At 46.7% G+C, this 15,545-nt stretch overlaps 1 protein-coding gene across 1 annotated transcript; it reads left to right on the forward strand.

Moving 5' to 3' along the window:
- The first annotated feature begins 32 nt into the window (after positions 1–32).
- Positions 33–15,177, forward strand: mrrf (mitochondrial ribosome recycling factor). Its single transcript, XM_024430918.2, has 7 exons — positions 33–124; positions 5,059–5,244; positions 5,519–5,674; positions 8,849–8,967; positions 13,026–13,117; positions 14,148–14,307; positions 14,488–15,177. Exons 2-7 carry the CDS (start codon positions 5,061–5,063, stop codon positions 14,563–14,565), a joined length of 789 nt encoding a protein of 262 aa, XP_024286686.1. The 5' UTR covers positions 33–124; positions 5,059–5,060; the 3' UTR covers positions 14,566–15,177.
- The last annotated feature ends 368 nt before the right edge of the window (positions 15,178–15,545 follow it).

Consider the following 15,545-nt stretch of genomic DNA (forward strand, 5'->3'; position numbering starts at 1 on the left):
ACACATTAATGACAGTCTACACATAGCATTTAATGTATGATGACGACGAACACAAGCGTCAGGTTCAACTTTTTCCTATGCTCGTCACAGCAATGTGCAAGTAGACACATTTGACAAGATATAAGTAAGTAACTACTTTAAAATGCAGGACAATTGTTCTTGATATAGCTAGTAGTTACAATGTAAACATGTTCCAATCCCAAATATTCTCCTGCATCGATCCATTATTTATGTTTTAGTTCGACTGCGTACGCAACGACCTTTCTATAGCTAAATACCACCACCGTTTAGCTAGCTAGCTTTAGTTAAATATCATCAAAGACTATGGAGGCATTGCTATCATATTAGCTAGCTGGCTTTTGTTTAACATTGTGTAACATGCATGAGTGATATTATTGATATATAGCCAACTGAAGTAGGCCGTCATTGTAAATCAGAATGTGTTCTTCATTAACTGACTTGCCTAGTCAAATTAAGGTTAAATAATAAGGTAACCAAATAGTGCCCTTAGGCGAGTAGAACGATGGCGTGCCCTTTAATTAAAGGGAAGTATTCTGACTGCATTTATGTTCTTTGTTGTTCTGAATTTAAAGTCTTCAGTCCAGTGTAACAGGGCATCAATTTTACAATCAGAATTAAACTGTTAAAACAACATAAACCTGAATTATTCAGAGGTGTCATGCAATGTGGGCATGCCAGCTGGCCCATAGCCGTTTATGAAATATCAAAGAGATACAATATCTCACTGAACACCTGTGCTACAGTTTTTCTGCTTCACTTCACGTGTAAAGACAACCATCATCCCCCCGCTATCCCTTCCACTGGACTCAGAGACACGGCCAATGGTTATATCTATGATAAACACTGACGCTCAGTGGAGACACAAAAGAGTCATGCTTTAAAAAAAACTATATCTTCCTGTAGCGTTACTACTAGCCGTGTTTTTCAGGGAGGCGGCCGGCTGCTGGCTTTGTGAAGGGAGTGATACAATCGCAGCCAACCTGGGTTTGTTTAGAGAATAAACCATGTGTATGGTCTCTGCCTTCTGGCCCAGATAGTATTGATAGAGTAAAGAGCTACAGACTGTACACAACACAATGTTTCAGGTGAGGCTGTGCTGGATCCCCCTGCCTGCTTAATGTTCAGTCTCTATACACACACAAAGCAAGGTGGTATTATGACTAGAAGCCAAGCCCCTCACCCAGATGCAGGGTGTGTCCCAACTGGCACCCTATTCCTTATATAGTGCACTACTTTTAACCAGAGTCCTATGTAGGAAATGGGACACAAACATTCTGTTGAGGTGATTTACGAGGGTGACGTTGACAGTGCGTATCCACCTGCGTGATAGTGTAGTGCCCCATTTCTCTTAACGGTGTGTTCATCACACACAATGGAGGAAGTCATCCAGGGTATGATACACGGCTGGTTGTTCACACCCGTTGCCAATGAAAGGCACGGTTCAGAAAGACCCTCATGGATGAGTAGAGTTTGAGGGAGTTTTGGTGGGTGGCTGCTGGGCTCTTCTGTTCTGCACCCTGGAATGGAGATCCCCTGCCTCAGGAAAAATGTCCCTGGGGGGAAATGTTGTGAAGTGTGTTAAAGATTTGAAAGAGCCATTTTCAGAACTATATGTTTTTTGTTGTTGTGAAAGATGGTGACTCTATGTTTGGGCTGATCTGTGACCCACTGACTAGCCCCCCCCCCATCAGAGGGCAATAAGGCAACCTCAAAGTTACACACAAGGATACTTTATTCACACATCCCACAAGTCCAGAGAGATGAGTCCAGCTGTTGTGCTGGACAGAGATGAGTTTACTGCGCTCTCTGACTGCTTGAAGGACTGACCACTTCGGCGATGTCATTTACAAAATAGCCTCCAACGCTCTACTCAGCAGATTGGATGCAGTCTATCACAGTGCCATCCATTTTGTCACCAAAGCCCCATATACTACCCACCATTGCTACCTGTATGCTCTTGTTGGCTGGCCCTTGCTTCATACTCGTCACCAAACCCACTGGCTCCAGGTCATCTACAAGTCTCTGCTAAGTAAAGCACCGCCTTACCTCAGCTCACTGGTCACCATAGCAGCACTCACCCGTAGCATGCTCTCCGGCAGGTATTTCTCACTAGTCACCCCCAAAGCCAATTCCTCATTTGGCTGCCTTTCTTAACAATTCTCTGCTGCCAATGACTGGAACGAACTGCAAAAATCACTGAAGCTGGAGATTCATATCTCCCTCACTAGCTTTAAGAACCAGCTGTCAGAGCAGCTCACAGATCACTGCAACTGTACATAGCCCATCTGTAAATAGCCCATCCAACTACCTCCTCCCCATACTGTATTTATTTATTTATCTTGCTCCTTTGCACCCCAGTATCTACTTGCACATTCATCTTCTACACATCAATCACTTCAATGTTTAATTGCTATATTGTAATTACTTCACCACCATGGCTTATTTATTGCCTTAGCTCCCTTATTTTACCTCAATTGCACACACTGTGTATATATATACTTTTTCAAATGTGTTATTGACTGTATGTTTGTTTATTCCATGTGTAACTCTGTGTTATGTCTTGAGCTGCATTGCTTTATTCTTGGCCAGTTTGCAGTTGTAAATGAGAACTTGTTCTCAACTAGCCTACCTGGTTAAATAAAGGTGAAATAAAAAGGAGACAGGAGTTGGGGATCTGGGAACCAAGATGACTGCCTATGATTGGCTGACCCCTCTGTGTGATAAGGCCCCTGACCCCTAGCGACCAATCGATGGCTAGGGCCAGTTTACTACCCATAGCCTAGCCTGCTAAGCTCCAGCGGAGGAGGGGAGCCTACTGCGGGAGTTAGAAAAGTTGCAGAGTTTGTGTCCCAGAGAGAGGGCTGTTAGAATGAGAGGGTGTGCTTAAGGTTTGTGTGGAAACCTGCAAAATGGGTTACTTTGATGCATAGCCTATAGATCAAATAGAGGAACCAAGTGAGCTTCATTGCCTACACAACACTGCCCCCATTACACGGCTTGTTGCACTTTTAATATGACACTGCAGTACGTAGATGGTTGGAGTGCTGTACTTGGGGGCCGCCCCTTTTGTGATGAAAAATGACATTGCGACGCTATGCTCCGTACGGTCTGTCTCCGTAGAGTATAAATAGCCCTTAAGAGTCCCTGGGAGGGAATTCGTAACAGATTGATTTGACTGTTTAGAGCCCTACAGTGGAGGTGTCATAACCATAAAATCTAGAGGTCAAACAGGGAAATGGTTCTAATCATTTTTCCATAGGGAATGTTAGAAACATTTAAAATAAAGGCTGTGTTTGTGTAGACTTACCCTGGCGTGACGTTTTGATAACCCTGTGAATTTCTCTCGGATGTGTATCAATATTCAGCTCTATTTACTCAGATTCGAAAATGCTAATTAGCATTAAAGTAGACATCATGCAAGACTACAGTCATCAATGACCTTGGACCACAGAAGGTATTTGCACTGGTGACCCACAATGCTGGGAAGATGAAGGCTGCTTGGTCTAAAGTGGAGGAGTTCTACCTTCACATCACACCCATTGGCTGTGCTGCTCATGCATTGAATCTGCTCCTCAAGGACGTCATGGCACTGAAAACAATGGATACACTCTACAAGAGAGCCAAGGAAATGGTTATGTATGTGAAGGGTCATCAAGGTATATCAGCGATCTACCTCACCAAGCAAAGTGAGAAGAATAAGAGCACCACATTGAAGCTGCCCAGCAACACCCGTTGGGATGGTGTTGTCATCATGTTTGACAATCTCCTGGAGGGGAAAGAGTCTCCAAGAAATGGCCATATCACAGTCTGCTGATATGGACAGCCCCTTCGAGGATGGGAGATGCAATATGGCAGTCATGCCAACATATCTCATCAGCCAGCTGGTGGAAGGGACTTTGTCGATCTGAGGCTCTTTCCCCTGTTGCCTCCATCATCCTCCAAATCCCTCCAACATCAGCAGCCTTAGAGCGAAACTGGTCCTTGTTTGGGAACACACACACCAAAGCACGCAACAGGCTGACCAATCCAAGGGTTGAAAAATTGGTGGCCATCCAGGCAAATTTGAGGCTTTTTGAGCCTTACAACGAGCCATCCTCAAGGTTGGAAAGTGACAGTGAAGATGAGACCTCAGTCTGATGTCCAAGAGGTGAACATTGTGAGGTCCAGGGAGAAGACATGGAAGCCTGAGAGGAAGACAACCAAAGCCTTAGTTTCTAGACTCTCATTTCTGATGTTGAAAACATTTTTGGGAGATGTGAGGGATCATTCCATATTCCCTTTTGTTCAGTGAAATCATCCCATGTTTATTTGACCTTTTATTTATTTAACCAGGCAAGTCAGTTAAGAACACATTTTTATTTTCAATGACTGCCTATGAACAGTGGGTTTAACTGCCTTGTTCAGGGGCAGAACGACAGATTTTTACCTTGTCAGCTCGGGGATTCGATCCTGCAACCTTTCGGTTACTAGTCCAACGCTCTACCTGCCGTCCCATGTGAAGAGTCAACTCATTTAATTAAAGTTCAGTTTGTTACTACATTTTTAGTTCTATTGGAAGGATTTAATCATTTGGGATTGTCTACTTATAAGGTAAAAGGTTTATGTTTCTGTCTCCATATGATATGGTAAATTTAGCCAATGCAAGAAACATCTACATTTTAAATGGTATTAATATTAATTTGCATATATTTCCGTTAATTCCCACAGACAGTTTCCACCTCTGAATATTCCCCAAAATGTGCAACCCTAGTTATGACTCATACTGTTGTAATTGAAGCAGTAGCATACAGTCTGTAGATAGACACCTCCTGGTTAGTATTACAGATGCTACTACTGGGCATGCGTGGTACAGTACTTCCATAGGATCGCTGCACGATGAAAAGAGAATTGTAACCAGATCTACAAACTGATATATGATCACTTCATAGCTTTAGTGTTTTTATTAGCTTGACAGTCGTGTTTTGTCATCAGACAGTAATCATGTCTTGTCCATTCATCTTTGATGTTTCTTTATTTCTCCTTGTCACTGTCTGACAGCTATGATACTCAGTCTGCTGGGCCTAATGCGGCCGGCTTTGTGCCGATCCCTCGTCCCCATGGTGAGGTCTCCTCAGCTGGTAGTCATCTCCAGGGTCCAACTGCCGCTCCCAAATATCTTTCATCAAAACATGGTCCCCCCTGCTGCCTCCTGCGTACGCTTCTACGCCACCAAGAAGAGTAAAGGTGAGTGGGGGGCCGCTTGCCTCAGTAGCTTTTTATTTTAGCTGAAGGATTTAGCTAGTAGTGTTACCATCAAAGGAAATATAGTGGTAGGGATCAAGACCTACTGAAGTGGTCAGAACATTCAGGAGGTTGAAAACCCCACTTCACTGTGTCCTGCTTTTATTTGTAATAACAGTGATAGACAAGACTACCAGCCCTCCCCTCCATCCTCTTCTTCTGTTTTTCCCCTTTTGAAGTCTTTCTGAAAACTGCCTGCTTTTATTTTTTCCCTCAGCTAAGGCAGCAAAGGGCCAGGCTTCCAAAGTGAACATCAACTCCTCGCTGGTGGAGGATATCATCAGTCTGGAGGAAATGAAGGAGGATATGGCCGCCGTCCTCACCACCCTGAAGGACGACTTCAGCCGCAACCTGAGCATCAGAACCTCTCCAGGTGCGTAGGGGCTGTGGACTGTAAGGTAGGGGCTATTTCCATGGAGAGGATAGTCTCTCATGACCGACTGTTGATTATCTGGCCAGTGCACTCGGTTCTAGGTGCTGAGATTATGTAGAGGATACCTTTCGGTTCTGTCAGTAGAGGATACCTTTCAGTTCTGTCAGTAAAGGATACCTTTCAGTTCTGTCAGTAGAGGAAACCTTTCAGTTCTGTCAGTAGAGGATACCGTTCGGTTCTGTCAGTAGAGGATACCGTTCGGTTCTGTCAGTAGAGGATACCGTTCGGTTCTGTCAGTAGAGGATACCGTTCGGTTCTGTCAGTAGAGGATACCGTTCGGTTCTGTCAGTAGAGGAAACCGTTCGGTTCTGTCAGTAGAGGAAACCGTTCGGTTCTGTCAGTAGAGGAAACCGTTCGGTTCTGTCAGTAGAGGAAACCGTTCGGTTCTGTCAGTAGAGGAAACCGTTCGGTTCTGTCAGTAGAGGAAACCGTTCGGTTCTGTCAGTAGAGGAAACCGTTCGGTTCTGTCAGTAGAGGAAACCGTTCGGTTCTGTCAGTAGAGGAAACCGTTCGGTTCTGTCAGTAGAGGAAACCGTTCGGTTCTGTCAGTAGAGGAAACCGTTCGGTTCTGTCAGTAGAGGAAACCGTTCGGTTCTGTCAGTAGAGGAAACCGTTCGGTTCTGTCAGTAGAGGAAACCGTTCGGTTCTGTCAGTAGAGGAAACCGTTCGGTTCTGTCAGTAGAGGAAACCGAGTAGAGGAAACCGTTCGGTTCTGTCAGTAGAGGAAACCGTTCGGTTCTGTCAGTAGAGGAAACCGTTCGGTTCTGTCAGTAGAGGAAACCGTTCGGTTCTGTCAGTAGAGGAAACCGTTCGGTTCTGTCAGTAGAGGAAACCGTTCGGTTCTGTCAGTAGAGGAAACCGTTCGGTTCTGTCAGTAGAGGAAACCGTCTTCTGTCAGTAGAGGAAACCGTTCGGTTCTGTCAGTAGAGGAAACCGTTCTGTCAGTAGAGGAAACCGTAGTAGAGGAAACCGTTCGGTTCTGTCAGTAGAGGAAACCGTTCGGTTCTGTCAGTAGAGGAAACCGTTCGGTTCTGTCAGTAGAGGAAACCGTTCGGTTCTGTCAGTAGAGGAAACCTTTCGGGTTCTGTCAGTAGAGGAAACCGTTCGGTTCTGTCAGTACCACTGTCTGATGTTTCAATGCGGATGCAAAGCTCTGAAGGCCTGATGTTAAGTGTTGCCCTTCTTTGTAAGCTTTAAAAGACCAAAGTCAACTGTTGGTTTTCACTATTGATTGTTGGTTAAAAGATGAGGAAAAAGTGCATCTCCATCTGTTTACTTTCTCCCTGACAAATGGCCTGAGGGGGGGGAAGAGTGATCCCTGCCCTTTACCTTGACCCCTGTTTCCTGAACTACATCCAGTTCAAAGCCTCCCCCTCTCCCCTCGTGGCAGACCAACCCTGAGAGGGGAGCTGAAGGGAGGGCCCCAGGGGGAGGAAGCTGTAATACCAGGATTTATACACAGATTAAATACCCCTCCCCTCTTCCTTCCTCCCTCCCCCTCACCTTCTCCATCCCTCTCTCCTTACATTCTCCTTCTATTCCTCATCCTTACCCTCTTCCCCCCTCCTCCCCCTATTTGCCCCTCTGTCCAGATGTACAGTAATCTGTGGAAGCAGTAGGATTTAGAGCTGACAGAAATTCTGACTGGAAAAGATTCTGGAATGGGGGGAATCATGACATCATTTTGTTCTTGTGTGTGTTCGATAGTCTCATCTGGGCCTCATTATGTGATGTGTTTTGTTGTATGTAAAGTCAGCTTAGCTGAAGGAAGGGCTGTTGTATAGGACATGTTAATACGGTGAACCAGGCATCTGGGTACTCGCAGCCAGCGTGGAGGTATTACAGCCTGTTACTCTCGGTTCCTCTGCTAGAAGACTAACCTCTCTTGTCCATGGGAACGTTGGACTAACGTCAGGCTATCCAGTCCTCCCTGAACAGCTCGGTGTATACTGCCTCAGATGAATATACTGAAACAAGAGCATTTTCTCAACCCATATATGTATCAGGTCTGGATGCCAGACATCCTCAACCCAAACACACATATTTACAACCCCAGTCTGTCTCCCAGAGATGGGTCAGAGCATTGGCTTCCATAGTTCAAAACAACTAGTTAATGTCATTCTCATGATCATAAGGTACCCCAGGGCACCCACCCACTAAACATCGCCAGTGTAAAGTCACACAGGATCCACCTGGAAGTCTGCTGTCTGATGGGACTTTATCACGAGGAACCCCGGGTCGGGTCGAGAACTAGAGAGAGGAAAGGGCAGGTAGCTCTTACCTGAATATGTCCTGTAAGAATACATTTTTGTATTCTGTTGCAAAATGTTTTTCTACAGTGTGCCCTACTGAACAAAACCCATGGTAAATGTTTTTTTTTTTTGGAGAAGGCCTGTATTGTTGACTAGTAGTCTACCTTCTACCATGTTGGGTCAACTGCCTGTGCCCTGACCAGGAAGAGTCCATTTGGCTAATGGCTTTCCAGTCGATCCTCATCCCTCCTCATGCCGTTTAGGAAATGCCTGTGTGCCCTCTGGAAGCGCTAGCAGATGTGCAGGCAGCCAGGTCGTCTCTGGTCGACCAGCCGGCTCTAGCAGTTCGCCTGGGGACGAGGTTAGGGCTCGAGTAACGCAGGCTAAAAAAGGTAGATTACTCTATGGTCCACCCCACCCTCCACACTTCTCCACTAGCGAGGGATAGAGTTGGTGATATAAGCCAGAGGACGGCGAGGGAGGAAACAGCAGCATCTGAGGTAAGCCAGATGAGAAGAGGAGACCCATGTTGAAGCTTTGGTTCTGCAGTCTGCACTGTTAGGGGGTGACCGAGAGAGGAGATGAGGGTTGGGGGGTACCTCCTGCACCCCAGCTGAAACCAAACCTGCATCCCACTCTCTGCCAACAGTCTGAGGCTTCATAGTGATCATACAACGGTTTAGTTGTCTTGGTCATGTCTTGTTTTATGCTGGGACTCAAGAATTACGTGTATTTTTATATTCTGTTCATAAAGCATCTCAGAGGAGTAACATGACATGGACAGTGGGGACCTGATCCTAGATCGGCACTCCTACTCTGACCTGATGTATGAATACGGGCCCTGGTCCTTTTGGGTTTTCAGGAGCTCTGGATCACATCGTGGTGTCCACGGCAGACGGCAAGTTCCCACTGAACCAGCTGGGTCAGATCTCCGTGAAGTCCCCTCAGCTCATCGTGGTCAACATGACTGGTTTCCCAGAGGTGAGCTCACAAATGCACAGTACAGACACACACTGTATGAACCACACTCTGGGCTGATGGCAACACATTTTGAAATTGGCATGTCATTTTAGAAACCTGGACTGAAATCTCCTACTCTTGTCTCATCCAGTGCATGGAAGGTTGAGCAGTGTTAAGTGTCGACACACAACCTCCATCGATCTCTCTCGTTCTCTCTTACTCCTTTCTCCTTCTCTGAAACTTGAGTCGGTTAGTGATCGATGGTTCAGGGAAGCTCTTTGTTCTGGGATAAGATTGAAACAAATTCCAAGACTCTGTGGTCAGCTGTCATCAGCAGGAAGTGACCGTGCTTTGCCCTCTGGGAAGGAGGAGAGCTAACTGCTCCAATAGATTCTCTCTTTCTCACAGACACACTGAAAGGGAACAACTCTTTCCCTCTCCTCCCTGGGTTTCTCCTTCCCCTGGTCTTTTCTCCCTCCAGCATCCTAAGTTGGTAATGAGGGTTGTCCCTGTCTAATTCTGGGATCAGTTTTAAAGGGAGGTTGATGCTCTTTGGCCTTGGCTCAGCTCCATTTAGTACTGCATGAGAAGCTGAACCTGGAACGTAGTACTCTTGTCACTGTAGGTGTACTAATACATTATTCATGAGAGATCACAGCTTTTAGATTTGCAGATTTGTTTTTGTGAATACTCATGTATTCACGACACAAACTACTGCAGCATAAATACTGGAGGCTGACGGGAGGGGTCGGGAGACACTGTGGCCCTGTCCGACGTTACACCCGAAAGGGGCCAAACAGGCAGGATATAACCCCACCCACTTTGCCAAAGCACAGCCCCCACACCACTAGAGGGATATCTTCAACCACCAATTTACCATCCTAAGACGTGGCAGAAGATCTCCCCCTTGGCATGAACCCAGGGTGTGAACGTCAGGACCAACGGATAGGAGATGGGTAGGCCGGGTAGGAGATGGGTAGGCCGGGTAGGAGATGGGTAGGATGGGTAGGAGCAGTCCCATGTAATGCTTTGTAGGTTAGCAGTAAAACCTTGAAATAAGCCCTGGCCTTAACAAGCCAGTGTAGAGAGGCTAGCACTGGAGTAATATGATCACATTTTTGGGTTCTAGTCAGGATTCTAGCAGTGCTTAGTGCTTTATCCGGGTAGCCAGAAAGTAGAGCATTGCAGTAGTCTAACCAAGAAGTGACAAAAGCACTCCCATTACCTAACAGTCTTAACAGCCCTGCTAAGGCAACACAGGGGTGACTGCACAGCACCCAGAGCAAATAGGATTATAATTATTCACATCAATTACCCATGATCCTAACGAGAGGCCATTGTTTTCCAGCCATTCAGTACTGCAGTTCAGTGTTACTGCAAACCCCCAGTGGCTGTTGTGCAGTGGTGATGGCAGCATGAATTAAACCACTTGGATCTGAAGGAACAAAGGGATGTAAAAGGTCTGTGTGGGATCCTCAACATCATTAACCAGCTGTTTACTTTGGCTCTGTTCATTCCTCTCGGTTGGACTGTGGCTTTGAACTGGCTGTGTTTATTCACGAACCTCAGTGTAATTCCACAATTGAACATATGAACCAGAACATGCCTGGTGTTTACAGAGCTGGCCAGAACAGAGCACAGCATTCCCCCACTTTTCCCTAATGGCTAGAGCTGTAGGAAGTAATGATGAATTCAGTACTGAGAACAATCAAACACAGGTATGGGATGGCTCTCTGGAGTAACTAGAGAATAGGAGAGAACCAGAGAATGGGAGAAGCTGTTTATTTAATAATTCATTTTTAACCCCCTTTTTCTCCCCAATTTCGTGATTACGATCTTGTCCCATCACTGCAACTCCCCAACGGGCTCTGGAGAGGCCTGCGGAAGATGACCCGCCTAGCCGCGCTTCTTAACACCCGACCACTTTACCTGGAAGCCAGCCGCACCAATGTGTCGGAGGAAACACCGTTCAACACTCTCCCTCTGGCACCTCTCCTTTCTGTCTTCCCTGTTTCTGACGCTCTCCCTCGGGCACCTCTCCTTTCTGTCTTCCCTGTTTCTGACGCTCTCCCTCAGGCACTTCTCCTTTCTGGCTTCCCTGTTTCTGACACTCTCCCTCGGGCACCTCTCCTTTCTGTCTTCCCTGTTTCTGACACTCTCCCTCGGGCACCTCTCCTTTCTGTCTTCCCTGTTTCTGTTCCCTCTCTCCTTTCTGTCTTCCCCTGTTTCTGACGCTCTCCCTCGGGCACCTCTCCTTTCTGTCTTCCCTGTTTCTGACGCTCTCCCTCACCTCTCCTTTCTGGCACCTCTCCTTTCTGTCTTCCCTGTCTTCCCCCTGTTTCTCCTTTCTGTCTTCCCTCCCTCCCTCGGGCACCTCTCCCTGTCTTCCCCTGTTTCTGTCTTCCCTCTGTTTCTGTCTTCCCCTGTTCTCCCTCGGGCACCTCTCCTTTCTGTCTTCCCCTGTTTCTGACGCTCTCCCTCGGGCACCTCTCCTTTCTGTCTTCCCCTGTTTCTGACGCTCTCCCTCGGGCACCTCTCCTTTCTGTCTTCCCTGTTTCTGACGCTCTCCCTCGGGCACCTCTCCTTTCTGTCTTCTCTGTTTCTGACGCTCTCCCTCGGGCACCTCTCCTTTCTGTCTTCCTGTTTCTGTTTCCCTCGGGCACCTCTCCTTTCTGTCTCTCCCTCGGGCACCTCTCCTTTCTGTCTTCTCTGTTTCTGACGCTCTCCCTCGGGCACCTCTCCTTTCTGTCTTCTCTGTTTCTGACGCTCTCCCTCGGGCACCTCTCCTTTCTGTCTTCTCTGTTTCTGACGTCTCTCCCTCGGGCACCTCTCCTTTCTGTCTTCTCTGTTTCTGACGCTCTCCCTCGGGCACCTCTCCTTTCTGTCTTCTCTGTTTCTGACGCTCTCCCTCGGGCACCTCTCCCACCACTGACAGACAAACCTCATTTCTGTCTTCTCTGTTTCTGAGATTACAGACTTTTCTGTCTTCTCTGTTTCTGACGTCTCCCTCGGGCACCTCTCCTTTCTGTCTTCTCTGTTTCTGACGCTCTCCCTCGGGCACCTCTGTTTCTGACGCTCTCCCTCGGGCACCTCTCCTTTCTGTCTTCTCTGTTTCTGACCTCTCCTAGTCTTCTCTGTTTCTGAACGCTCTCCCTCGGGCACCTCTCCTTTCTGTCTTCTCTGTTTCTGACGCTCTCCCTCGGGCACCTCTCCTTTCTGTCTTCTCTGTTTCTGACGCTCTCCCTCGGGCACCTCTCCTTTCTGTCTTCTCTGTTTCTGACGCTCTCCCTCGGGCACCTCTCCCACCACCACAGACAAATCATATATCCAGATTACAGACTTTTCATTAATTGTCTATTGGAGTTCAACCACCGTTAGTTCTAACATACATCTCCTAGATAATGACTCTGTTGTCTACCGGACCGTTAGTTCTAACATACATCTCCTAGATAATGAATGTTGTCTACCGGACCGTTAGTTCTAACATACATCTCCTAGATAATGACTGTTGTCTACCGGACCGTTAGTTCTAACATACAGCAGTCATTATCTAGGAGATGTATGTTAGAACTAACGGTCCGGTAGACAACAGTCATTATCTAGGAGATGTATGTTAGAACTAACGGTCCGGTAGACAACAGAGTCCTTATCTAGGAGATGTATGTTAGAACTAACGGTGGTTGAACTCCTACATCATACATCTCCTAGATAATGATTCTGTTGTCTACCAGACTGTTGTGCTGTATAGAATATATTCTATAGTGGAAAGAAACTACTCAGAATCTCCTTTTCCAATGCATAGTGAGTACCCAGCCAGACCACCCCCCTGTGCCCAGGAGACCCCGCTCTGACAGCATCCCGCAGCACTTCCACACTGCATGTGCCCCCCCCACACACACACACACACACCCTAGCCCCCCCCAACCCCCTCTACCAGAGATTCTACACAGTTCACCCAGCTCGCCATGGATCAAAGCCAGCATGACCATGGACCGCCTGTGTCTGCAGTGAGAGTACTCCTGCCCCAGTCCCAGCTGGCAGTCATTAGGTTCAGGTCGAATGTGTGTTTGTGTCCTCAGGCCGTGGCTGCTGCCACCCGCGCCCTACGAGAGAGCAGCATGAAACTCAACCCTGAGGTGGATGGAACCATAATCAGGGTGGCCATTCCCAAGTGAGTCAACCAGGCTGGGCCAGAACACTGTCTCTACTCTCGCTCTCTTTTTCCTCTCAATTTCATCACTCTCTTTGTTTTACCATTTCTCTCCATGTCTTTATATTTTATCCTCCTACTTTTTCTCTTTCCAGTAATTAATTATCTTGTCAGTCCCTTCCCTGACCATCCGTCTCCTTGTAAAGAAATGCATGGATCTGTCTGTGGTTTCCAGGAGTGTCTGACACATTTATCTGACTGTCACCCAACTGGAACAGTTCTACAACACCAACCTTGGTCAGAAGTCTTCAGCTCTCTGACCAATTCTGCTCCCTGCCAAATCAAATAGCTTGATGTGCAGCCGTCACTCGCTTAACCACAAAAACATGTGGCTACGTCACAAATGGCACACTACCTTCTATGTAGTGCACTGCTTTTGACCCTGTAGTGAATACATTAGGGATGCAGGCTGTGTGATTAATAAGTACGCTCAGCAGCAGGTGCTTGTCTGGCAGCGCAGGACAGGGGGACGGACAGACGGACGCCTTCTTCCTCTGCAATCAGTCTCGGCACGCAACAACATTTGCATTTCCAAAGAGAGCGAGCGTCTTGATTGGCCCAGAATCAGTAATTACACATTATTGTTTGCAGTAAATAGACACCACTCTTGGATTGTTTGCAAATAGTCCCAGGCAAAAATACCAATTACAGAAAATAAAGTGTTAGCTGTTACACCAGCAAAACAAAGTTGTTGACTGTTCTGTGACCATAATACATTGGTTTTTTTTGTGGCACAGAGAGCCAGTCATTTAGCCAGGTATTGTTTTAAGAAATGTAATGCTTTGGGCATTAATATGATTTGTGCCTACTTTCTCCCATAGAGAGAATATTAAACAGTGTGTTTGTGCGTGTGTGTATTCATGCTTTGTGTGTGTGTATTCATGCTTTGTGTGTGTGTATTCATGCTTTGTGTGTGTGTGTATTCATGCTTTGTGCGTGCGACTGTGTGTGTTTATCGCTCGTAACACTGTGTGCTAATGTGTCCATGCAGGGTGACGCGGGAGCACAGGGAGAACCTGGCAAAGCTAGCTAAGCAGTTCGGTAACAAGGCCAAGGAGTCTCTGAGGAGGGTGAGGTCCAACGCTATCACTCAGGTGAAGAAGGCCAAGGACACCGTTTCTGAGGACACCATCCGATTGGTGGAGAAACAGGTACTGAGATACCTCAACCTGTCCTATCGGAGGACAGAAATACAATGGTTATAATAGTCAGAAGGCTACAAACATTCAGATGAATCCTTACTGTTTTTTTGGGCACCCCAAATCGTTTTACAGTATTTCTATAATAGTAATAGTTGTCTAGTAAGAATGTGTCTGTTCTCCACCTCTCAGGTTGGGCAGATGGCGGACAGCTTTGCAGCAGATGTAGACAAGCAGTTGACTACCAAGACGAAAGAGCTGCTGGGGTGATGACGACTAACAGCACCACACCCTTATTTTTGATACTGTCATGTTTGCAATGGTTCCTCCTGCATATATGACTGGACACGATACTGGACACGGTGCTACACACGGTGCTGCACACAATACTGGACACGGTGCTGCACACGATACTGGACACTAGTTGGAGGTTTGTTTGGCGCTCGTTGGGGGCTTGTTTGTGTGTTCCAGAAGTTGGCATCGCACAACAGCGGCTGCTGGGTTCCTCACTCACTCTCGTCTTCAAACAAACACAGAGGGGAGAAATGGACTTTTAATGGCTTCTGGGAGCCTCCTAATCAAACTGATGCTACAGAGAGCTGTGTTTATATAGGAAGCACCTCTGAGACAGAGATGATCTCCCAGAGGACAGGAAGAAGAGATATGTACGTGGTGCCAGCATTTCTTTCAGATTCACCCTTAAAGGGATAGTTCAGCCATTTTACACATGACATTTTTGTTTCCTTCCACTTGGAAGCAGCTTCTCGACATAGCGACTGCAACCCTTGTAGCGCCACACCAAACTCACTGATTCGTTCTGTCAGTTTGTCCAGGATTAATCCTACAGCTACCAATGACAACACAATAAAGTGTCTACTACCATTCTGTATGGGTGCCATTAACTGAAACACTGCTTTGTACGTCATCTCTGTTCTGTTTTTTCTTCTTTACCTTTGATGTGAGTTAGATGTTAGATTAGTGAGTGGTAATGGTCTACTTTCTTCCTCTGTTCTAAATTATAATGTATCACACCATTCATCTATTAGGCAGGGTCTTAATATGGTGGTTTGCGTGGCCCTACCCTGAGATGCTACACACACACACACACACACACACACAGATGGTCATTGGATAAACAACAGTTTAGAGGAGTGCACAGATGAGGGACCTGGCAGTGGTTCTTGTGAGTCTGGGTCCATATGTCAGTAATTTGGGGGCATTGTGTACCTTGGCCCAGAACATGATCGATG

Source organism: Oncorhynchus tshawytscha, linkage group LG09 (assembly GCF_018296145.1).
Source record: "Oncorhynchus tshawytscha isolate Ot180627B linkage group LG09, Otsh_v2.0, whole genome shotgun sequence".
Taxonomy (NCBI): Eukaryota; Metazoa; Chordata; class Actinopteri; order Salmoniformes; family Salmonidae; genus Oncorhynchus; species Oncorhynchus tshawytscha.